Source organism: Staurois parvus, unplaced genomic scaffold (assembly GCF_062004578.1).
Source record: "Staurois parvus isolate SC_StPar_1 unplaced genomic scaffold, SC_StPar_1.0 ptg000096l, whole genome shotgun sequence".
Classification (NCBI taxonomy): domain Eukaryota; kingdom Metazoa; phylum Chordata; class Amphibia; order Anura; family Ranidae; genus Staurois; species Staurois parvus.
This window is the reverse complement of record NW_028317892.1, coordinates 12,097,313-12,123,948: the sequence shown is the minus strand read 5'-3', so window position 1 is coordinate 12,123,948 and position 26,636 is coordinate 12,097,313. Positions and strand designations below refer to the sequence as shown.

Genomic DNA, 26,636 nt, shown 5'->3' with positions numbered 1-26,636 from the left:
CACCGAGCCTTCCGCCCAAGAGAGGACAGCAGTGATTAGCGGTTTATCCTTACGGGAAACCAGGGACGAGGAAACTCCACCCAAGATCTGCCCCGACAGGATCTCAGGTGCGAGCGTTTCCCGGATGGAGCGGACAGAACTGCCAAAAATGCCCACCGAGACCACAGTACAGGCAGGGACCCTCCCGACGCTGGGAGGCCCGCTCCCCCTTGGAAAGGCGAGCAAACCCCAGCTGCATGGGCTCACCGCCAGACAAGCCATCCCCAGGAGGCGTGGGAGGAGAGGGAAGCACGGGTGGGACAAAAAAGTAGGCGCCAATTGGTTAGGAGGCCTCTGCAGACACTCCTTAAATGAAGGCCCCTCTCTGAGCCTGGTGTCAATCAGGATTAGGAAAGAAATGAGTGCCTATAACTCCACAGGCAGTTCTTTGGCTGCAATCTCATCCTTCAACGCATCTGAGAGACCATGAGAGAAAGCAGCCACCAGAGCCTCATTGTTCCAACCCACCTCTGCCGCCAGGGTACGAAATTCTATGGCGTACTCGGCAACGGTTCGTGAACCCTGATGCATAGACATGAGCAGCTTAGCTGCAGAGGCGGAGCGAGCAGGCACATCGAATACCCTATGGAAGGAGGCAACAAAACTGGCAAACTCGTAAATCACAGGGTTATCTTTCTCCCATAAGGGATTTGCCCATGCCAAGGCCTTTTCCTACGGAGAGGTCAAAGGTGAGCTTTCTAATCTCGCTGCTCTCGGACAAGCGTGGGGTATCAATTCAAAATATATGCCCACTTGGTTAAGGAAACCCCGACACAGACTCGGCTCACCCCCAAAGCGCTGTGGAAGGGGGGCTGAACCAGTCATGCCTCTGGGCACTGCAGGTGCGGCAGCAGATTCGGCGGTAGGCGCAACAACCGGAGCAACATTGGAAGTGACCACAGGAGTGACAACCGGCCTAATAGCACCAGGGACAAGGTGCGCTGTGCGTGCAAGCAGGGTTTACAATGCCTGAGCGAACTGAGATAACAAGAGATCCTGCTGATCAAGTCTGGCAACCAACATAGGGAGCGAGAGCGTACCTGCACCGTCAGGATTCATGGCATTCATGTAGTGTCAGGGATTGAGGAGCCAGACACACAAGAAGGTGCAATTAAAGGTAGGTTTATTAATATCAAAAAAGGACAAGAGTCTATGCAAGTCCAACAGCGGAAATTGTAGCCAAAGCCGGGATCAGGAGCCAGGAAGAATAGTCACCAGAGCCAGGATCAGAAGCCAGGAGGAGTCTTAGCCAAAGCTGAGTCGGTATCCAGGAAAGCAATGAGTAGCTAAACAGGAGCTTGCTACTGTGCAAGAGACAGGACACGAATGCAATGAGCAGCTACAGACAGCAGGCTTAAATGTGATAAGCCACCACCTCCTGGAGGAGGAGCCGCAGAGGCCTGAAAGCATAAAGGATCCCACAATGCTTTGCAGACACCTAAGATGGATGCCAGCACATGGAGCAGCACAGACCCTGAGGAAAGGTAGGACCTTGACAAGGTCCACAGGCCCAAAAACCAGAAAAGACAACCTCCACCCTACAAACGATCAAGGCAACCCAGTGTGCTAAGGTGGACCTTATCCGCAGTATGGGGCACTTAGAAGGGCAGAATGTAGCCTAGTGGTAAGGAAGAACTGACAATTATAGGGCCTGACAGACCCCTTGGCCCCTGACTTTGGAATCGGAGGAGCTGTTACCTAGCAACTGAAACAAGCCACCTGGTAAATAAGGTGGAGGTCAGTCTGTATGCCAAGAAAATTATGTCCATGGGCTCGGAATGAGACTCTCCCTACATGGCCACTGACTGAGCCACCCAGCGCCTACTGAGGCCCTGTAAGGGGGGAGGGGGCAGAAATCGGGCTGCGGACTGAAGCATGCAAAGGAGGCAGCCCACAAAGGAGGTCGCCAGGTGAAGCCCCACAAAAGGCCCCAAGGTGAGGCAAAGCAAATGGGCCCCCCGGCTCAGGCCCCGCAATGGGGGCCGCCGGCTCAGGCCCCACAAAAAGGGGGCTGCCTGCAAGGCCCCAGAAGGAGCCAGATTAGGCCCCACCAGGGAGACCGCCATCTCAGGCCTCGCAGGGGAGGCTGCTGACTGGGACCTGCAAAGAAAGTTGATGTCTGAGGTCCCCCAAAGGGGGCCACTGGATGGGGCCCTGCAAAGGCCCGCTGGTAGAAACTCAGTAAGGAAGGCCGCCAGGAGACACTCCTCAAGGGAGGCTGCTCACAACAGACTTGTAAAGGGGGCCGGGGCACTGCAATCAAGGCCAATTTAAAAGGCCTCTCAAGGGGCTCAGTCTGAGAACACCCCAAGGTGTTTCCTGGCCGGGGTCACTCCAGGGAAATAGTTGCATGGTCCAAAAAACCATTGCCGCCTGCCGAGGCCACAACAACATGGCCGCCGGCAGCCGTTCTAATCTTCATGTAAAACAGAATGGAGGAAGGAGGTGGGGCACGCCACTAACTCAGGTCAGCCTTCATGCACCCCGCTGCTGCAGCAGGTATTCCCACTAGACTGGATCCCCCCTGCCCGCCGGCATCCCTGCAATCAGGGCACTACATGGGAGGCGGATGCCAAAAAAGGAAAATGGAGACTGCAGCTACATTAGCCAGGGCCTCCCATACAGCACCAGGGCAGAGGAGCCAGCAGTGCTGCATGAGGCAGAGCAAATGGCAGGCAGTGCTGCATGGCTAACAGGTCGCAAAGCCACAGCCTAAAGTGGCAGGGGGCCAGACCACGTGGGGCACGCACCTAGAGAGAGGCCAAATAACATTCACAGACCTCCCAACAACAATCCCCTAGGCATCCCAAGGGGGAGCAGGAGCAGCTCCACCCCATATGGCCCCCCGTACATCTGGGAGATCACTTAACCTGAGGGGGGCATCAGAGGACAAGCATCCACAGCTAACCAGGCCAGGGAACTCAATGCATCTGGGCTACAGATCCACAACAGTGCAGCACACCTCTAAAACAGCCCAGTATCCCTCAGCTAACCCTCCCCCGATGCAGGGACACAGAGTACCCACCCTGCTACAAAACACCCCATGGAGTAACCACACCCCTTGCACCTGGTGAGGGAGAGGGGGCATCTACTTACCGATCTATGGAGCGTGAGGGTAACACTCCTATGACAGATCTTCCTCTCCACTGAAGTGGTGGTGGTGGTGGGGGGGGGCTGTCATGCAGGCGTACACTGACACAGACTATACGCGCCTGGTCATATGTGTACCTGCGAGACATTTAACTAGCTGGCCACCAAGGTCCAGGATGGGGCATCGTCTGAGAGCGGAGCTAGGAGTCTGTGCGCTCGCTGGTCAGACTGGGGTAACCACTGGATCTAGATTATCCAGCCGCAGGAAAAAAGAAAATTCCAGGGAAAAAGAAAAGGAAAAATTAATGGGACCATAGGTCCAAGAGCAAAAAAGACATCACATCCATACCCCTGAAGACACTAGGCAGAAATGACTGGAGGCCTAAAGCAGAGAGGGGGTTTTATGCCCAGAGAGGACTGCCCATAGGAGGTGCCGAGCTTTGTTTCTGCCTAGTGTCCTACTCCTGTAGGTGGGGCTATAAGCCCAGTTTGGTTATGGATAAAGAAGAAGTAGCAGTGTCCACCAATGACCGTAGAAGAAACATATTTTATTAAACAAAATGGTACTTTAACTAAACCAGGTGTAAACAAAAAACAATATACATTTATTTTAAATAGTACACAAATATAAGAAAGCCACAGCAGATCATATGCTCTTAGCAAATCAGCCAGAACATAAGCTTTAAGTCAAGATCCCATCTGACCTTCATATCAAAGAACTTAATACAAGGCTGGCAGAACATTTACCATTGACAGATAAGTCAACATTAATTATAATGCTATTGATTTCATTTCTGAACTTTAAAACTGTTCTGAATTCTACTCCGTAAAATGCTATGCTGTAAACTCGTTTAAATCAATTTTTGCCTAGTTATCTTCATTATAGCAACTTTCAGAATTTATGCGATGCTAATTAGCTTGCCATGATTCCTTCAAGAAATCCAACAGCATATTTCTGTGTAAACATGCTGCAGTGAAGTGTATTTTCTCCCACACTTTTCTTGGACATAATAGCTACTACAATAGAGAGCATGTGGATAGCAGTGTAAACGACCATGTACACTAACCCTAATGCTACCAACTGAGTGTAACATGTACATACCATACTGTAGAGAAACAGCCTGTGTGTTGCCGAAGAACATTTGGGAAATAAATAATACTTGCTCCATTGGCATTGCTAGGATAGTAAAATATCCAGGGCACCATTGGATAAAATAAGGAAAATATTTCTGTTCTAAATTGAAAGATATCTATGTGAGTTGTCGCCTCAAAAGAGCCACTATTATGGGAGTCTACACAGGCCGCAAAGATTTGGTTCACTAGCCACCCTCAAGCAGTTTTTTTTTAACCATTTCTACACGAACCCAGGCTGGGAAATGGCTTTTTTCAGTGAGCTGTAGACAAGTTGTTGAATCCACAAACCTTTCTTCTTTATAATGGTGATCTGACCTTTTGCATTGTATAATTGGATGATGTAGTCGATGATGTTGTAGATGACGCAGTAGTAGTATTAATTATTATGTTAGTGTATTATATAGCGGTTTATTATATTTTTAATATTTCCTTTGCTGGTATGTGGAGTGGATTGCTGCAAAATTAAGATTTATTTTGGTTTGCTATGCATTAACAATAAAGTATCTAATCTATTGTGCCACAGTGAATGGCAAACATTCAACATTAGGATGCACCTAACAGCAGGATTGGCTTAAAGAGGGATGATTAAACAAAATGTATGCCTTTTCTCTGTATACAAAGCATGTATTGTACATGGCACAGTCCTGGTAGCCTAGTCTTCTTAATTACTGTGACATAAGGGACAGTGCCACAGACACACAAACACTGCAGGTCAAAAAATTATTTAAAAAATGGGATTGTTGACATTACCATTAAAATCAGTTTACTGGAGTACAGTACAAGACTCAGCCTTCTTTAAACATTAGGCTCAGGACATACAAAAGCAGTCCAAAAGGAGAGATGGGCAACACAACAAACAATGCTAATAGGCCCAGATTGTGGGTCAAGAAAGGCTTGACAGACCCAAAATCAGCTTGTAGCATCTTACATTCAAAATTGGCATCAGAAAAGGCCGGAATATCCATCTGGTAGAACCTAAACGTGTGAACAGAAATCTGAAGGGTCAGACAATCAAATATGAGAGACATGCCTGATGCTGAAAAGCCCATGAAGCTATAAAAGATCTGGTAGGGTGTGCTTTGGAATGGAAAGGAAAAACACTATCCTTCAAATTACAGGCTCTAATAACTTGTCTGATCCACCTAGCAATAGTGGAGCAAGAGGCAGAAAGAACCTTGTGCAAGACTTCAGGAAGCACAAAGAGGGGATTTTCTAAAGAAGACAGTTGCTGAGAGGTAAACTCTCATAGAACACACCATATCCAGACAGAGAAAAATTGTTTTAGGATATTTCAGAGCAGAACATAAGGGTAGAAAGGCAATATCCTTATTAAGGTGGAAGGCACAGAACACCTTTGGGAGGAAAGTGGCCTTAGGCCCCAGGGCAACACTGTTCTTGGGAAAGAAAGGATTCACAGCTGGAAGAAATGTGTATTTTCTATCATGTAAGAGGGTAGGGATGAACAAATCTGAACGGCTCCTGTCCCTAAGGACCATGACTTCAACAGTCATGCCGTTAAAGCCAGTGCTTGAGAAGCAGGATAAAATGCTGGCCCTTGGGACAGAAGGTCTGAATGATCCTGAAGGGCCCATAGAGCATTTGCAAGGAGTCAGAGCTTGTCTGAGTACCATGTCCTACTGCGCCGATTCGGTGTGATAATGACCCTCAGGTTGGAAAGCCCATTCCCCCAGATCTATATGCTGACTGACTGACAAAATCCACCAGTTATCCACGTTTGGGATGTGAACAGCGGACAGTGCAAAAAAAAAAAATTTTCATTTATTATCTTTTGCAAAAGGTGAACTTGGAGTGTAAAATGCAACCTCAAAATATAATCAATATTGACGTAACACAAATAACAAAAGTAAAAAGATATGTTACACTTACATCAGCATAGTGGCCAACCATTTCACAACGATGACATTTTTTTTGCCAGTAGGGTCTCTCTGAACAGTTCTGGTAAAAATGACCAGGCAGGTAGCAGTTTGAACAGTAGGGAGCTAAACATGAATACTGGATATGTCCTCTCCGTCCACAGAGGCAACAGGCTGGTTGTTTCTGGTTAAAAAAGAAAAGAAATTAAATTACACATGAAAACTATGACTGAGAGGAAACAATTTGCCTAAAAAATTAGCTATCCAAATTACTAATTTTAAAAGGAACAATACAGAACATAATATACCATTCAGCAATGCTGATTTATATCTTTGGCTGCAATCAGATCTCAAACTGGACAGATGATAGTCGCCATCACACAATATTTATCACAAGCTCCATATTTAGTCCATTATCTTTTGTTTCAAATAGAATTATCATTTTTAGTACAAACGTTTTCCTTTCCCGAGTAGCATTGAAGGCTCCCATTAAAAACTTAAACATTCATGTCTTCCTTAGTGTGGTCTAGAAGTGAGAAATGTCCCACAGGTGTGCAACTTTTGAACTAAGAATGACAGGCAGCACAGTGGCTAAGCGATTAGCACTTCCGTCTAGTAGCATTAGGGTCATTTGTTCGAATCCCAACCACGGCACTACTTGCACAGAGTTCTCCCTGTGCCTGCAAGGGTTTCCTCCGACACTCCAGAGACCTGCCGATAGGTAATTAGCTCCTGTCTACTCTCTCCAAGTATGTATGAATGCATGGTATCTTATACTGTAAGCTCCTTGAGGGCAGGAACTGATGTGAATGTATACTATATATGTAAATTTAATTTTATAAACTGTTGGCAGTATATAAGTACCTGTAATAAATGATAAGCTCTATTTGACATAAAAGATAATAGCCTAAATATGGAACTCGGTTTTCTAAATAACTATCCAACAGTTTTACGATTCTGTGACTGTTACTCCCTCTCTCCCTGCCTTATATCACAAGGTATCCAGGGTTAACCAGTTACTGCCCAAGGATGTTTTTGGTTATACCATAGAAATGATCAAGGACAGGAACATCCCTGATAATCTCTATGGTCTAAGGCAGCCTTTGTCAACCAGGGTGCCTTGGCAAAATGTCTACAAATTGCCCAAAACTTGTATACAAGCCAGCAGGTGGAACAAGCCTGCCTTTTAGTTACACAAAGCCACAGGTTTTCATTGTGCACTATTACAACCTTCTAGCAGCTGGCATCCTGACAACCAATCACATCATCAGTTGATAAGCAGGATGTCAGCTGCCTGCACAGCATCCTAGCTTGACCCGCCCCTGCCCCTCTATCTGTCCTGGGGTCACATTAGCTCAGTGATGGAGAAAAACTGAGGGAGAAAAACACTGGAATACTAGTCAGTACCAGTGTGCAAAAGTGTATTTGCTTTGGAAGAGTAAAAAACCTTTAACGTTGGGTGTCCAACGTGTGTGGATGTTGCTGCGTTATATAAAACTATTAGTTTTTCACATAGAATGTGGTGCCTCAAGACTGTCCATAATTTTAAAGGGTGCCCCAGGACTGTCCATAATTTTAAAGGGAGCCCTGGGACTGTCCATAATTTTAAAGGGAGCCCTGGGACTGTCCATAATTTTAAAGGGTGCCTTGACTGAAAAAAGGTTGAGAAACACTGGTCTAAGGAACCGGAAACAACAAGTATTTTGTCACTTCCATTTTTGTGTTTACTGGCTGGTTACCTGCCAGTGAAGCAGTCGATCAGACTGATCTGTTTCTAATCAGCTGCTTTGGAGGGCAGAGGAGAGATCTGGGGTCCAATAGATCCCAAAACTCTCCATAAAAAGGATCTGTCATGGCCTATATTATTACAAGGGATTCTATTAATCCTTTGTGATAGCAATAAAGTTGAAATAAAAAAAAAATTAAAGAGACAGTGCAAAAAAAATGTAAATAAAATAAAATAAAAAATATAAAGCACTTCCTTCCCCCCCATGCTCACGCGCAAAGGCGAACACATACGTAGGTCATGCACGCATTTGTTACTAGCGTTTGCACCACACATGTGAGGTATCACTGCAAACATTATAGTGAGAGCAATAATTCCAGCACCAGACCTCTTGTGTAACTCTAAACTGGTAACTTTTAAAGCGTCGCCTTTGGAGATTTTATTTAATTTTTTAGGTACTGTAGTTTGTCACCATTTCACAAGCATGTTAAAGAGTATCATGGTAAGTATCAATTTACATGGTGTAACATCATAATTTATATTTTAACAGTTGGTTATTATTTTCAAAAAGTGTATTTAAAATGAAATTTAAAGTGCATTTTTTCCCAAAAAATTGCTGCACAAATACAGTGTGACATATAAAAAATATTTTTAACACCCATCATTTTATTCTCTAGTGCCTCTGCTTAAAAAAATATGTTTGGGGATTCTAAGAAGCTTTCTAGCAAAAAAAGAGCTGATCTATACATTTATGTGAGAAGTGTCAGCATAGGCCTGGGAAGCAAGTTCTTAATTACCATTGTTGTGTACGTTTGTTTGGGGGGGGCCGGGGTTCACATTTTGTTTTCCTCAGACATTATCTTACCTAAAATTCTGGCAAAACTTTGTGTGTTAGTACTGTTTGGACCTGGAAGAAGGGGACACACCCTGAAAGCTTGTCCCAAAAATCTGGATGTTAGTGCAAATAGAATAAAATGTCATGGACGGTACTCAATTGTTCTTGTTTCAAGTGCACTAATATGGCTACAATCACCTCAAGCATGATGGAAGAATTCCTCAAATTTGCTGTTGCATCTCCAGGACAAATACAAAAAGGGAGATTTCACCTGCAGAAAACTGTGATAACAAAAAGGGAGCACAGCACCACCAAAGCCAAGTGTTACTAATCTGAGTTAAATTTACCTTAGGAACAGGACAATTCTTAGAAAGATGTCCACGATGGTCACAGTTTCTGCATATAACATTTTTGTCCTCTGTGTAATAACGGTTGGATCGTCTTCCAGACCGGATACCAAACTGACTCTAAAGGGAAAAAAAAAAACAAAAAAACGAACGTCATACAGTACCTACAGACACCTGGCCATGTAATCCAATCAGTAGTAACTCCTGTCCTGTAATAGATTTTTCTGTAGACTTTTTGGGATTCTCATGGATGACACAGTCCGTGGGATTGTATGCTCCTATGAACAGGGCCCTCTTAACCCTCTCATTTTTTATTGTATTGTAACTGTACTGTCTATATAAATCCTGTATAATAATAATAATTTATAAAGGGTGTCAGAAACACTCACTAGAATTCTGTCACTTCTCCATGACAAATGTCTAGGAACAGGTACATTAGTCTGTTGAATAGAAGGGGGAGTCTACAGTATCCAAACCACAGATAACCCATCCTCAGTGCATGCTCAGCCCCTCGCTTAGCTTGTTTTATCTACCAACAAGGGGATTCCTTGGCCAACAGCTGAAAGTAAACAAAGGAATGGGGAAGGCTGGTTCATCATTATCTAAACAGGGCCATTAGGACAGATTCTATAAGTGTCAGTAGTGAATCTGGCACATGTGTCAGAAAGCTTTACAAAACAGTCTCAAGGCTTTCTGGAATTAGGCACAAGACATATTAAAGGGACCATACCAAAAAAGTGTCAACTGCTTGAATTAATTTCCCTAGTATGTTTACTCAAGTGCAAGCAGCTTTAGAAATTTGCAGTTAGTGTACACTTCTACCAACCCAAAACCTATTAACCCAGTATAACACCTTTAATGCAGAACACCAAGATGCCCTCCAACAACCCTTTTTTTCATCTACAGAGCACCACAAAAGGCCGACAAACCCAGCACATTGCGTATGTTATATTCTTAAGAACCAAAAGGAAAACTGGCACTTGCCACCTCCCTGCTTCATTCTGTACAATATTTCTTGCCTCTATGACCAACACAGAGGGAGGTGGCACTCTGAATTCAGACATAGAGATAAAGGTGTGCAGACTTAGGGAGGAAGGGGATTTATGTCGACATACACATGGCCATGGTGCTTGCCTTTATGATGTTATGCTGACCTTGTAGGTCAGGGCATCTTAAAGTAAACCGAGAAATGCCTATTTCAGTGGATTTGGGAATGAGAAAGATTTCTGCAAAGATGATAACTCGAATCTTGACAGAAGATCAGAAAGAATGTTGTCTCCAAATTTCATCTGATCTTTTGAAGAATGCAGAGGTGTTATTTTACACAGTCCAGCTCTGAAATTAAATTGCCACAACACACACACACACAATCTCACAGAAGTACACCCCTCACATTTTTTAAATATTTTATATCTTTTCATGTGACAACACTGAAGTAATGACACTTTGCTACAATGTAAAGTAGTGAGTGTACAGCTTGTATAACATGTAAATTTGCTGCCCCCACAAAATAACGCAACACACAGACATTAATGTCTAAACCGCTGGCAACAAAACTGAGTACACCCCTAAGTGAAAATGTCCAAATTGGGCCCAAAGTGTCAATATTTTGTGTGGCCACCATTATTTTCCAGCACTGCCTTAACCCTCTGGGGTATGGAGTTCACCAGAGCTTTACAGGTTGCCACTGGAGTCCTCTTCCACTCTTTCATGATGACATCACAGAGCTGGTGAATGTTAGAGACCTTGCGCTCCTCCACCTTCCATTTGAGGATGCCCCACAGGTGCTCAATAGGGTTTAGGTCTGGAGACATGCTTGGCCAGTCCATCACCTTTACCCTCAGCTTCTTATATTTCAATATTTTTTTATAAAATTTTTAAACAGTATAAAACAGAGGCAACAAAACACGCTCACGGAGAGGCTATCAATTGCACATATAAAAATTTATATAGAAAAAACAGTGCTCTAACACCAACAGAGCAAAAGGTGCGCCTATGCAGGGGATATCAATGGCACATTAGCATAACTCTGACTGTAACTCACACTAAAAGCAGCTATCCACTGCCACACCAAAAACAAACAGAAAAAGAAAAGAAAGGAGGAGTACAAAGAGAAAAAGGAAAAAAAAATGAAAATAAAATATATAACAAAACCAAGAAGCAGGGGTCCGAGAATGCCAATAACGAACAACATCACATCCCCAGACTAGCCGGGGGGAGCGTGGGAAAAGCATATTGCAACCACGGCTCCCATATTTTCAAAAATTTACGTTGGGAGTCGTTGCAGATACTCGACATCTGTTCAATGAGCATCATAGTGGTCATACGATCCCGCACCCCCTGAAGAGGGACAAACAGGCTCTTCCAAGCCTGAGCAATTGTTCTAGTATCCGATAAAAACAAATAGGAAGCCAACTTCTGCCAAGAGGCCCAGTATGGGACAATGAAGCAAAGCATACCGAGCATCCTGGTGTATGGAGAGATGGAACAAGGTAAAAAGGAGGCCAAACACACAAGACCAAAAACGAAACAGTCTCGGGCATGACCACCAGATATGCAATACATCTCCACGATGGCCACAACCCCAAAGCATCGATCACTGCAGGTAGGGTTTGCCTGTGCCAAACGAGCCGGAACCCAACACCAACGAAACAAGACTTTGTAGGCTGCCCCAGCGTGGTCGTATTAAATGAGCATTTAGCTATAAGTGATCAGGCCCTATTCCAGTCCTGCAGATCCACAACCACTCCCAGGTTGCGCTCCCACTGAATGACATATGAAAGAGAAGTATGCAACGAGTGTCTGTTCAAAGCTGCATAAAGAAGGGAGATAAGGCCCGGGGCGTCCGGACACTGTTGGCAAAGCTGTTCAAAGGCAGATTTCTGGTACGGGAAAGCAGAAGTGCCCCGCAGCGAAATCAGCCAGTGCAGCAATTGAAGGTATTGGAGATATTCCGCTGGAGGGACATCCTGTGACTCCCGAAGAGAATTCCAAGCTGGGAAGGACCAAAAAAATCAGAAAGTGTCGCACCTGCGAAAAACCATTGACCACCCACCAAGAAAATGCCCTCGGCTGATCTAAACCCGGTGGAAAGAGGGTTGTTAATAATTGGGAGCAAAGGCAGGAAAGGTGACATCAGGCCACTGGAGTAACGTATCGAGTCCCAGACTTGTAAGCCATGGAGTAACATCGGGCTCAATGCCATAGGGCGCAGGGCAGGGGGAAGCCATAAAAGCGTCGATGTCGCGATAGGGGCACAATTAGGTAGTTCCAGCAGGACCCAGAGAGGAACGTCAGAGGAAGCGTGCAACATAGACAGTGGGGCAATCTGGCTCGCCTGATAACACTTCGTTATATTAGGCACCCCAAGACCACCCTGGAGTCTATGAACAAAAAGCGTATTTCTGGAGACTCTGGGGCGCTTATCAGCCCAGATAAAAACGCATAATCTTCGCCTGAATCAATCGAAGAAAATGAGGGGGAACCCGCACTGGGAGGGTGCGAAAATATTATAACAATTTCGGCAAGATGGTCATTTTTACTGAATTAACCCGTCCTATCCAAGACAAATGCAAAAATTGCCAGGAAAGCATAAGAGAGGACACAGAGTGAAGCAATGGATAATAATTTGCAGCAAAAAACAAGTCATAGGTGGGGGTCAAGCGAATGCCTAGGTATTCAAGAGAAGAGGAAGCCCATTTGTAAGGGAAGTGGGACTTTAGGCGCGAAACCAAATCTGAGGCCAAAGTAATATTGAGAGCGACGGTCTTATCCAAGTTAATACTGAGACCCAAAATCAAAGAGAAGCGCTCAAGAACCTGTTGCAAGTTTGGAAGCGTCATCAGGGGATTAGTGAGAGTCAAGAGGGCATCGTCTACAAAAAGGTTCAACTTAAACTCCTGTCCCGCGTATGGAATCCCCGATACATTGCAATCGGTCCGGAGCACTAAAGCCAGCGGCTCAAGCGCCAGGACAAAGAGTGCCGGGGACAGGGGGCAGCCCTGCCTCGTCCCTCGCCCAATAGGAAAGGGATCCGAGAAATACTCAGTGTATTTAACTGAAGCTGAAGGGGAAAAAAAACAAGGCTTGAATCCAAGAAAGAATAGAATCCCCAAAACCCCAACGAGACAGCACAAACCGCAGATATTCTCAGGATAGAGAATCAAAGGCTTTATATATGTCTAAGGACAGTAAGAATCCCAGGATTTTCCGCTGTTGCAGAAAATGTATAAGATGGACCACCTTACGAATGTTAATCACCTGCCTGCCTCCCAGGGACGAAACCTACTTGGTCCCTGTGGACCAGGTTACGCAAATATTTATTGCTATGAAGACTAAGGATCTTGCCCAGTATCTTCAGGTCTTCATTAAGAAGAGAGATAGGCCAGAAGGCTTGTGGTTCCTGCACATCATCGGTCGTCTTAGGAATCATGGAGATATGCACTCTAAGAGTGTCTGCAGAAGGCAAGGAGCCCTGTCTTAACTCATTAAAATAGTCAGCCAAAAAGGGCACCAACAGGTCTGCAAATTTCTTATAATAGAGACCGGAGAAGCCGTCAGGACCTGGGGCCGCGGTGGACCATAAAGATTTGATAGCTTGGAGCACTTCCGATACAGTGACACCGGCGTTGAGGGCCATCTGCGCTGCCTCGGATAATACAGGAAGTCGGAGATCTTGGAAGAATGCCTCTGCCTGAGCCACAGGGAAGGGATCTGGTTTAGAGTAAAGGCACGAAAGGAAGTCTGCGAAACAATCTGCTGGGGATTAGAAGTACAGCCACCTGCGGGAAGTCGCAGTCGGATCAATTTATGGGTTTTCCCCACAGAATTGAGTTTTCTGGCCAGCATCGGACCCAGCTTATTAGCACAGGAATAAAATTTGTGTTTGGTCCAACGCAAGGCCCGTTCCGCTTCCGAAGAGGCAAGTAGGTACAACTCTGCCACCAGAGCGTCCCGTGCGCGTTTATGGACTGCGGATGGAAATGACTTCCAACGTGCATAGGCCAGTAGAGAATGAAGCTCCAAAAGTTGGCGCTCTCGCTTTCGGACCGCCGCCAGCTGTATAACATGACCCCGTACTGTGGCCCTATAAGCCTCCCACAGGGGCACTGCCGAAGAGACCGATCCCAAATTTTCCGTGAAGTATGTTCGTAAGAAAGATTCTATTTGTTAGCATGTAATCTGAGTAGTCAATAAAGAGTCATTAATGCGCCAGTGATACCCTCAGCTTCTTTAGCAAGGCAGTGGTCGTCTTGGAGGTGTGTTTGGGGTCGTTATTTTGGAATACTGCACTGTGGCCCAGTCTCTGACATACAGAAGCAGAGCATGATCCCCTCCCTTCATAGTACATGTTGGCATTCATGGTTCCTTCAATGAACTGTAGCTCCCCAGTGCGGGCAGCACTCATGCAGCCCCAGACCATGACACTCCCACCACCATGCTTGACTGTAGGCAAGACACACTTGTCTTTGTACTCCTCACCAGATTGCCGCCACACGCTTGACACCATCTGAACCAAATACGTTCATCTTGGTCTCATCAGACCACAGGACATTGTTCCAATAATCCATGTGCTTAGTCTGCTTGTCTTCAGCAAACTGGGTTTTTTGTGCATCATCTTTAGAAGAGACTTCCTTCTAGGATGACAGCCATGCAGACCAATTTGATGCAGTGTATGGTCTGAGCGCTGACAGGATAAACCTCCACCCCTTCAACCTCTGCAGCAATGCTGGCAGCACTCATACATCTATTTCCCAAAGACAACCTCTGGATATGACGCTAAGCACGTGCAGTCAACTTCTTTGGTAGACAATGGCAAGGCCTGAGTGGAACCTTCCTGTTAAACTGCTGTATGGTCTTGGCCACCGTGCTGTAGCTCAGTTTCAGGGTCTGAATCTTCTTATAGCCTAGGCCGGGTGTCGGCAACCCGCGGCTCTTTTTCACCTTTGCTGCGGCTCCGGAGCACACTGCCCACCAGGTGACAGGCAATAGGGTTGCCGTAGCTCAGTGGTCGGCAAGCCGCGGCTCTTTACACATTTTAATGCGGCTCTTCTGTGTGCCGGGCGCCCGCTCCCCTCCCTCCTCTCGGGCGGCCGCCCCAAAAGTCAGGACTCTGCAGCTAGCCCAGCAATGGGCAAACTACGGCCCGATGGACCTTTTAATCCGGCCCGCGGAGCGTGGCAAACATTGGCTGTCAGGATGTAGACGGGGCAGCGTGACGAACTCCTCTCCTCTCTCAGTCCGCCCTGAAGACCGGAACGGCGCGGGAACACGGCGAGAGGAACGCGCGGAGCAAAGGTAAGTGAATTGACACAATATCGGGAATGAATTACTATATGGGGATGAATTACTATGTGGGGGATGAATTACTATATGGGGGATGAATTACTATATGGGGGATGAATTACTATATGGGGGATGAATTACTATATGGGGGATGTATTTTCAGTTTTAAAAATGTGGCTCTCAAAATAAATTTCAAATCGTGGTTTTGGCGAGATTTGGCTCAGTTGAAAAAAAAGGTTGCCCACCACTGGCCTAGGCCATCTTTATGTAGAGCAACAATTCTTTTTTTCAGATCCTCAGAGAGTTCAATGACATGCGATGCCATGTTGAACTTCCACTGACAAGTATGAGAGAGTGAGAGCGATAACACCAAATTTAACACACCTGCTCCCCATTCACACCAGAGACCTTGTAACACTAACAAGTCACATGACACTGGGAGGAACAATGGCTAATTGGGCCCAATTTGGACATTTTTACTTAGGGGTGTACTCACTTTTGTTGCCAGTGGTTTAGACATTAATGGCTGTGTGTTGAGTTATTTTGAGGGGACAGCAAATTTCCACTGATATACAAGCTGTACACTCACTACTTTGTAGCAAAGTGTCATTTCTTCAGTGTTGTCACATGAAAAGATATAATAAAATATTTACAAATACAGTGGGGCAAAAAAGTATTTAGTCAGCCACCAATTGTGCAAGTTCTCCTACTTAAAAAGATGAGAGAGGCCTGTAATTGGCATCATAGGTAGACCTCAACTATGAGAGACAAAATGAGAAAAAAAATCCAGACAATCACATTGGCTGATTTGGAAAGAATTTATTTGCAAATTATGGTGGAAAATAAGTATTTGGTCACCTACAAACAAGCAAGATTTCTGGCTCTCACAGACCTGTACCTTCTTCTTTAAGAGGCTCCTCTGTCCTGCATTCATTACCTGTATCAATGGCACCTGTTTGAGGTTGTGGACAGGTGTCTTTTATACTGATAACAAGTTCAAACAGTCACACTCCAAACTCCACTATGGTGAAGACCAAAGAGCTGTCGAAGGACACCAGAAACAAAATTATAGACCTGCACCAGGCTGGGAAGACTGAATCTGCAATACGCAAGCAGCTTGGTGTGAACAAATCAACTGTGGGAGCAATAATTAGAAAATAGAAGACATACAAGACCACTGATAATCTCCCTCGATCTGGGGCTCCACGCAAGATCTCACCCCGTGGGGTCAAAATGATCACAAGAACGGTGAGCAAAAATCCCAGGACCACATGGGGGGGACCTAGTGAATGACCTGCAGAGAGCTGGGACCAATGTAACAAAGGCTACCATCAGTAACACACTATGCCGCCAGGGACTCAGATCCTGCAGTGCCAGACGTGTCCCCCTGCTTAAGCCAATACATGTCCGGGCCCATCTGAAGTTTGCTAGAGAGCATTTGGATGAACCAGAAGAGGATTGGGAGAATGTCATATGGTCAGATGAAACCAAAATAGAACTGTTTTGTAGAAACACAACTCGTCATGTTTGGAGGGGAGAGAATGCTGAGTTGCATCCAAAGAACACCATACCTACTGTGAAGCAAGGGGGGTGGCAACATCATGCTTTGGGGCTGTTTCTCCGCAAAGGGACCAGGACGACTGATCCATCTACAGGACAGAATGAATGGGGCCATGTATCGTGAGATTTTGAGTGCAAACCTCCTTCCATCAGCAAGGGCATTGAAGATGAAACGTGGCTGGGTCTTCCAACATGACAATGATCCCAAACATACCACCCGGGCAACGAAGGAGTGGCTTCGTAAGAAGCATTTCAAGGTCCTGGAGTGGCCTAGCCAGTCTCCAGATCTCAACCCCATAAAAAACCTTTGGAGGGAGTTGAAAGTCCGTGTTGCCCAGCAACAGCCCCAAAACATCACTGCTCTAGAGGAGATCTGCATGGAGGAATGGGCCAACATACCAGCAACAGTGTGTGCCAACCTTGTGAAGACTTACAGGAAACGTTTGACCTCTGTCATTGCCAACAAAGTATTGAGATGAACTTTTGATATTGACCAAATACTTATTTTCCACCATAATTTGCAAATAAATTCTTTCCAAATCAGCCAATGTGATTGTCTGGATTTTTTTTCTCATTTTGTCTCTCATAAATGAGGTCTACCTATGATGCCAATTACAGGCCTCTCTCATCTTTTTAAGTGGGAGAACTTGCACAATTGGTGGCTGACTAAATACTTTTTTGCCCCACTGTATGTAAGAGGTGCACTCACATCTGTGAGATTATATATATATATAAAATTTTAAAAATCACATTTAATAAAAAAATATTTCATGGATAAAGCATATTGATGTGAGGTTCAAATTTAATGTTTTTTTCCTTGATGGCATTTTTTTTGTGTTTTTCTTGGTGGGTCCTTTATGGGATGGTACCTTTCAGGAAATGTTTTCTTAGTATGTTGAGGTGTCCGTGTTTATTGCATTAAGACAATCAGGAAAATAACATTATAATCTAATCAAATACATGAAACACTAGAAATGAGGACCCAGGTTCTGAGGATAAGAAAATTCACTATACTTTTTTTTACAGGTTAACATTTAAAAAAAATAATAAGTTAACTTCACCTCCAAGTCCTTCTTACTAATTGACCACTCCATTTCATTGTCACCTACAAGAGAAAAAAAAAACAAACATTTATACAGATTTCACAGCTAGATGGTCAAATGCTATCAGTAAGAAAGGAAGTAAAGAGTAATATCCATTAACTGATATTTATTTGTAATAAAAATCTCAGGAACATGATGAAATATTTATATACATGCCTTTATGTCCAATCTAGTAATACTGTAAGATTGGGTTTAATCAATAGAATTAAGGCTTTTCACTCCTAAGGCACGAGGGTAGCGTAGCCAATAGCTTTTTAAAGATGTTAGCTGTCTGACTAGTATACTGAAAAAATGGGTAAAATAAGGTTTTAGTCAATGATCTGGAATAAGTGTGCATACCTGTACACTCATTGTAAAGTTAGGTATTTTGCATGTTTGTTTCATGTAAGGAACACAAAGTATTAAAGGAAATGGGTAAATATGACAACCAGAAAACTAGCACTTGCAGAGTAAGTAGCAGGTTGGTAGCCTCCTTTTGCCTCTATGGAAAGGTTTCGGTATAGCGCCTTTGTTTATATGGGATTCAACTAACATAACAGTAGTGTATACATCAAGCTTTTATAAAGCATTTGCTTTCAGCAAATTCCAGAACCTTGAAGTTTGCAGTTTGAGGAGGTTAAATATAGATCTTAAAGTGAAGCTCCAGTCAAAATTTAAAATGAATAAAAGTCAGTAGCTACAAACACTGTAGCTGCTGACTTTTAAAAAAACCAAAAAAACAGACACCTACCTGTCCCTCGATCCAGCGGTGTCCCCACAGCAGTCGGATTCACTGGCCGCCCTCTGTCTCCAGTGCTGGCATCTTCAGTGTGGGCACCCGGCTGTTACAGCTTGCGGCATCACAGCCGGGTGCTCACTGCGCATGTACGAGTACCGCTGCGCTTTGTGAATAGTCCCATAGGCTTCTGGGACCTGTCAGGTGTCCCAGAAAACTACGGGGAGGGAGGACAACTTCTGCTTCCAATAACCTAGGCCAGGGGTCTCCAAACTTTCTAAACAAAGGGTCAGTTTACGGTCCTTCAGACTTTGAGGAGGCCGGACTGTGGTCAGTGAGAGAAGAAAATGCCCCAGCGTCAATGGGAGTAAACAATGCCCCATCATCAAGTGAGAGGAATATTGCCTCGTTGGTGTCGCTGAGAGGAATAGTGCCCCAATGCTGGTGTCAGTAGGAGGAATAGTGCCCTGTTGTTGGTATCAGCGGCAGGAATTATGCCCCTTTATTGGTGTCAGTGGGAGGAATGGTGCCCCAAGGGCCAGATAAAGGCAAGCAAAGGGCCACATCTGGCCCCCAGGCTGCAGTTTGGAGACCAATAACCTAGGCAATCGCAGTGGCCGTGGAATCGGGTACCCCCTCCCCCTCAATCCCAAAAGGTGCGTATCCTTAACAGGAAGTGGGGGACGAGGCCTTGAAGCATAACTTCCCCTTTTTGGGTGGAGCACCATTTTAACAGGAGACTGTCATTTACGGAGACCCTGTAATCAGACCATTGATTGTTTTATAAATCATTTATTTTAAAGGACACAACTGGGCATAAAATAGTTACAAGGAGAAAGAGCCATCTTTTCAGCACACAGATCTTTTTAACCACCTCAACCCCAGGAGCGCACGGCAATTGGTGATGTGCTGTGTCCCTAGGACAGAGAGCATCACTGATCGTGGTAAAGAGCAGATGTAGGCTCTACCATGTGATCAGCTGTGTCCAATCACAGCTGATCACACGTAAACAAAACTGCCGGTTATCGGCAGTCCTTTCCTCAAGCTGACAGAGCATGAGGAGAGGAGAGCCGGTAAGTGCAAATCCTCAGAGGGGACATCTACACTGAGTGCCCATCAGTGATGCCTGCCGATGCCTATCAGTTTCCATCAGTGCTGCCTTTTCAGTGCCCATCAGCAATGCCCATCAATGCCTCTTCATCAGTGCCAGTCAGGGCCGCCTATCAGTACCAGTCAGGGCCGCCTATCAGTGCCCATCAATGATGCCGGTCAGTATCTATCAGTGCCATTTATCAGTACTGTCTATCAGTACCGCCTAACAGTGCAACCTCATCAGCACACATTAGTGAAGGAGAGAAATTACTGCTTTACAAAATTGTATAACAAACTAAGAAAAACTTTTTTTTTTCAAAATTTTGTTTAACAAAATATAAAAAACCCAGTGGTGATTAAATACCACCAAAAGAAAGCTCTATCTGTCTCAAAAAAGGACAAAAATTTGGTTTGGGTACAATGTTGCATGACCACGCAATTGTCATTCAAATTGTGAGAGGCCTGGGCAGGAAGAGGGTTAGAATGTCTAGTAGGTAAGTGGTTAAACCAACATAACAGGTAGTCAATCATAAGAGTCAACCATACAGCAAATCAATCAAAACACAGTGCACTGATGTGTGGCTCAGAGTATAACGGAGTTCCATATAGTTTTTAAATATACAACGGTAAATTTGGGCAAGGAAAAAAAGGGGGAGAGGGAAGAGGGAAAAAGGGGATGCCACCAATACCTTTGCAGTGGGGCACACAAGACAGTGTAACATAAAGGGTCTAGGTGGAATATAGGTGTCCACGGGGAGAATACAGAGAAAGTTCTGGTGGCAAAAATCTAAATAACCTCACCCCATTATGTATTTAAACACTGTGCAGAGTGCCTATTAATATAACATTAGCAATTAAACCCTCATCACTCAGTAGTGGGTCAGGTTTGGTAACATGAGGATGAAACAAACATCTGCTGATGTGGTGAGGTGTTTAGCAGCTGACAGTCACCACCTCGTAACTCTTTAGATCCTCACATAACTGTGTAGGATGACAGCATCTAGACTAAAGGCACACCCATATTTATATACAGAGAACTCAAGCCCCCAGGTGACCCCCGTCAAAGCCAGGAAGAAATTACTTTACCCAATAAGTGAAAGTTAAATGATGTAAAGCAGCATGAGGATAACATGGAGCAATGCCCAGTGGTGTTGCAGGTATAAGGCATGGTATTCCAACAAAAAGACACCCTAAGAAGAATGTGTGTTGGAAACCACCAAGGTAGAAGAAATAAAAGAACAACAAAATGGGAATGGACAAATTTGCCTAATTCTAGATGTTCTGTCAAGTAGGACAATGGCACAACTGACAGAAATTGAGCAACCCATTAGGCATGGCCTAATGAGTAAACATTTATAAACAATAGGTGATGAATAAGTATAACTACAAGGCTTGTGGATGAGATCATCCACATCTCTTGGAGAACCTCCAGCACATAATCATCAAACTTAAAGCCGGCCAAAGATGGAGCAATTTTTTTTCCTGCAACCACAAGTTGCAGGAAAGAAAAAAATTGCTTCATTCCCCCATCACACCACCGAGTGATTACTGTTAGCAGCTATAATAGCCGCTAGCAATAATTGCGTGTAAAATCCAACAGGATGGTTGTACCAAAGTTGATTGATCAACTTGGGTACATTCAGCCTTCCCACACATAGTTCAAATCTCGGCCGATCCCTGCTGAACCGGCCAAGATTCGAACGGTCTATGGCCGGCTTAAGGAAAGAGTGAACGTAAACTATTGAAATAATACAAAGAAAAAAAAGTTGTTTTGGCAAAGATATACCAGTATCTGCCAAGCATAGACTGTATGGTGCAATGAAGATCAATAGTCCCATTATCCTGCATAATTGCACAATTCTCTTTTACATAAGCAATCACAAACACGTTAACTGAAAAAATATTGTATGCATGAAAAACGGCCTGAAGACAAAGAGAAAATACAGTAATCTAATTGTTTGGTTAAAAAAAAAAAAAAAAAAAAAAAAAATCTACATCTTATCTAAATGTTAATCACAGAAGCACAGATCATTTGACCTTAAAAAAATATGTAAACCCATAACCACATCAAAATATACATTTTACATTTGAAAAGTATCCATTCATATAAAACACAAGATCACATCAAGAGTTGTAATGCAGAAATCATCAGTCAAGCTGCCATCTTCAAGAAATCGTTAATCCTGCTAATCTTAAAACTTAATCTTACCTTGCTCCCTGCTTCTGTTTTGTGGGGGGAGGGGTGGGCGGGGTTGGGGGGGGTTATCATCCAGTGAAGTCCTGGGGAACGCAGGAGCTCCCTCCCACAAGATTTTGGGTACTCCGCATTCCCTCAGATCGCAGCAGAAGGATGGTGAGGTCACCTTCTCCTAGGTGCTGCAGTTGGAAGCCAGGGTTAAGAGAGATACTTACTTACCTTTTTCCCCACAGGCATTGTCATTTCAAAGTCATTGGTCCCTATAGAAATGTATATGAACTGATGCACTGTGGAGTGGACAGGACTATAGCAAAATTCAAGCATGGGCATATTTATAAAGCAGTAAATATAACATTCACCAAATAGTCACTGTGGGTGAATCTTAATGGTGCATGTGTTTTAAATTACAGGGAATTAGGCACCTGGTAAAAATCATTATACCACACAAGTTTATAGTTTTATATTTTATTAATTATAATTTAATAAATTAATCCTCTCCAAAAAAATATGCACAACCTCCACTACATGATCATTTCATGCACACCTCCATAGCCACTGGTGTATAACATCAGACACCTAGGCATGCAGACTGCTTCTACAAATATTTGTGAAAGAATGGGTCGCTCTCAGGAGCTCAGTGAATTCAAGCGTGATAGGTTGTCACCTGTGCAATAAGTCCATCTGTGAAATTTCCTTGCAATAAATATTCCACGGTCAACTGTTCGTGGTATTATAACAAAGTAGAAGCAACTGGGAACAACAGCAACTCAGCCACGAATTGGTAGGCCACGTGAAATGACAGAGCAGGGTCAAAGCGCAAAGTGCGCAGAAGTCACCAACTGCCAAGTCAATAGCTAAGGACCTCCAAACTTCATGTGGCCTTCATATTAGCACAACAACTGTGCACAGAGAGCTTCATGGATTTGGTTTCCATGGCCGAGCAGCTGCATCCAAGCCTTATATCATCAAGGCAAATGCAAAGCATAGGATGCAGTGGTGTAAAGCACGCCACCACTGGACTCTAAAGCAGTGGAGAGGTGTTCTCTGGAGTGATAAAATCACACTTCTCTGTCTGGGTTTGGCGATTGCCAGGAGAATGGTATTTTCCTGGCTGCATTGTGCCAAGTGTAAAATTTGGTAAAAGGGGAGTTATGGTGTGAGGTTGTTTTTCAGAGGTTGGGCTTGGCCCCTTAGTTCCAGTGAAGGGAACTCTTAAGGCATTAGCATACCAAAACATTGTGGACAATTTCATGCTCCCAACTTTGTGGGAACAGTTTGGGGATGGCCCCTTCCTGTTCCAACATAACTACGCACCAGTGCACAAAGCAAGGTCCATAAAGACATGGATGAACTAGTTTGGGGTAGAGGAACTTGACTGGCCTGCAGAGAGTCCTGACCTCAACCCAATAGAACACCTTTGGGATGAATTAGAGCGGAGACTACAACCCAGGCCTTCTCGTCTGACATCAGTGCCTGATCTCACAAATGCGCTTCTGGAAGAATGGTCAAACATTCCCATAGACACACTGCTAAACCTTGTGGACAGCCTTTCCAGAAGAGTTGAAGCTGTTAAAGCTGCAAAGGGTGGGCCAACTCAATATTGTACCCTACGGACTTAGACTGGGATTCCATTAAAGTTCATGTGCGTATAAAGGCAGGTGTCCCAATACTTTTGGCAATATAGTATACACTATTAGGCAAACAATGAAACAACCTCCTATTTTAAAGGGCACATTCTTATAATATAATTTGTGCTTAGAAAAATGGATTTTACTATTAAACATTTTCCTGCCCAAAAAGTTATTTTGTATCAGTTTTCAAATTAGATTAATTAGTATTCAGTTAATTTGCCTCCATCCTCGGGGTAACAGGCTAGTGAAGCAGTTACAGGATTTCATGACTCTCCTTACTGCTAATAAGGCACGCGGTTTGAATTTGTGCATATCTAAATTCTAAAAGGAAAATGCACCAGTAGAAAAAATGAGAAAAAAAAAAAAAAAAAAAAAAACTATAGTGCAATCATAGCTTAAACTGGATTTCATTTTTACTTGCTGAAGATGAGCAGAATATGAGAAAAGAATGAGTAATATCTAACATGTTTTTATTGCTACATGATTTTACACCACAGTTTCCCTACCGACTATTAAAAAGTTTACAATAAGCAGGATAAAAACTAAATCAGGACCAAATTAAAAAAAAAAAAATATATATATATATATATATATAAATATATATATATATATATATATATATATATATATATAGTTTTTTTTCTTTTTTTTTTTCTTTTTAGAAAACACACATTACATTTACAGAGTAGAGATAGAGGTTAAAGGGTAAGCTCCAAAAAGATAAAATTATCAAACCAAAAACTTTGCATACTTAAAATGCAAAAAAAAACAAATACAAACCTGTCAATCTTTCTGATCACCAAAACTAACCATTGTTGCTGTGTGTTACTGCATGCTAGTCAATTTTGCCCTTATTAGTTCAACTTCTACTAAAGTTGATTCTGATTTGTCCCAGGATACTGGGGCATGCAAATGACCTGTTAGAGCACTGAAGCATAAGCCATGGTTTTAACACATACTGAGATAATAAAGGTCACTCCAACAGGACTCTTAGGTAAATGCAGTATTATTTAGAACTTAAACCTTTTTTTGATATATGGTGGTCACATTGTTTCTTTGGGGGAAATTGCTTTTGATACCTGACAATGGCTGGAAAAGTGTTAACCTTGATAATATAAGACCAGAGGCCATAATGAGCTTATATGCTTTACTGTACTATAGTAAAGTGCATAGCTACTTAGATATCGCACCATTTTATGAAGTTAAAACTTACGCTAAAACATATTCAGACAAATCCTATAGTAAACTGCAATAATCATTTTAGACTTCATATTCTGGATTTCTTCGTTTGTGCCTTACAATGCTTGTGTTAAATTCAATGCCCCTGTATAATAAGTTCCACTGAAAGTCAAATGATGGAAAGTTGTGTATATTTGAAAGTAAATTAAGACTTTTCCGTTACAGACCTTTACACGTCCAACTATTTCAATAATCAAAGCCTAACTACACTTGGGATAGCTTGTAATCCCTGCTTTTATTTATTACAGTAGAATACCAAAGATGCAATAATAGTAATATTAGAAGGGCTGGATTAACACCAGGATTACAACTCATAGCCATTACATGTTAGCTTTAAAAAGCATATGCTAACACATCAGTGTTTCAGAAACAAACGTAAAAGGTAGGTTTTTTTTTCTTATATAGCTGGAAAATTATACATTCTGATTTCACATTCTAGTTCTGTTCTTTCAAAATTAATGCATCTACCAAGTGTTTTTTTTCTCTCCTTTTTCCCCAATCTTCGTAATAAAAACTGCACCGCTTATAATCCACAATTTAGGTCAGAACACAGTCTAAAACCTTCTCCCTGTGTTAGTGCGGGTTTCTTAAATCCAAGGACATACTACGTAGGCTAACTGGCTCCTGCCTAAATTGGTCTTGGAAAATCTGTGTGCTTCTAAAGCTACATTCCCTTGGGAATAGAGACTGACGTAAAAGGTTCTATGCCCTCTCAAATTCATGGAAATATGCTGACTTTGTGAAAAATGTAAAGAGAATAATAAAATTATCTGCAAAAGAGATGGCTTATTTGTATTTCACTGCATTAGACATTATTGTCTTACATAAGTGTTCAGACAATAATTAGAAAATAAAAGATACCATTCCAGGGACTGGTAAAAAATTAGCATTTTCCACAGACAAGAAAGTGACAAAAAAAACCCTTCCACATAAAAATACATTAATTTTGCGTAAGCGAACGATGACAAGTCTAAAAGAAATATGCCGATATTTAAACTATTATAGAATAGATCCCTTACCAGTTTATGGCAGCCATACCCTCTCTAAAGCCCAACACTTGCCAAAATCTTGTTTGCCATGCTGGTGCTATTATTCACCAGAGATACAGTGAAAGTACTGTGTAAATTAGGGGCAATGACCTCTTGTAATCACTGCTGAAAGTACATGGCAAAACAATGAAGAGCAAAAACATTACACTGCTCCACTCAATTAAAACACCTTTGTTTTGAGACTGAATTGGTTAATGAATGTGCCTGTGATTGCTGCTTTGAGCTTTACACAAAAGGACTGCTACAAAAAGCACTGCACACAACCAATGTATTTAAAACAAATTTACACATACATATGCATGTGTCTATATGTATAATTATAAGTTTACAAACCTAAATACTTACAAACATATGTGCAAACATTTTACAAAAACAAATGGAATTACCTGCTAATTTGTCCCCTTTCATGTACAGATGATTTACACGCACTTCAAATTTTAAAGCTTTCAGCATACTATTTTGTAGCAGTAAACAATACTAACAAACACCAAAAGGCATTCCGTGAGGCAATATTTATATGTAAAATTGCAATACAACAACAAAATGAAAGAAAAATATGTGCTAGTCTGGCAACGGTGAAGCTCTACCAAATTGTGTCTGGAGTTCTGCTTTAAAAAAAGGTAAGAAAAATCATCATAGTTTACATTCAGTACAACTTACAGAACATCTATGAGGATATCATTGGCATATGACCTACCAAACTAATATAAGATGGACCAA

The 26,636-nt window shown here is 43.1% G+C and overlaps 1 protein-coding gene across 1 annotated transcript in view; it reads right to left on the bottom strand.

Annotated features, from left to right (window-relative positions):
• The window catches only part of ZCCHC7 (zinc finger CCHC-type containing 7), a 268,307-nt gene that overhangs the window by 116,528 nt on the left and 125,143 nt on the right, over positions 1-26,636 (bottom strand). Inside the window, exons 3-5 of the mRNA XM_089670901.1 lie at positions 17,952-17,995; positions 9,046-9,165; positions 6,151-6,321 (exon numbers count right to left, since the gene is read on the bottom strand). Of these exons, the coding sequence (XP_089527027.1) occupies positions 6,151-6,321; positions 9,046-9,165; positions 17,952-17,995 (335 nt within the window). The remainder of the gene's footprint in view (positions 1-6,150; positions 6,322-9,045; positions 9,166-17,951; positions 17,996-26,636) is intronic.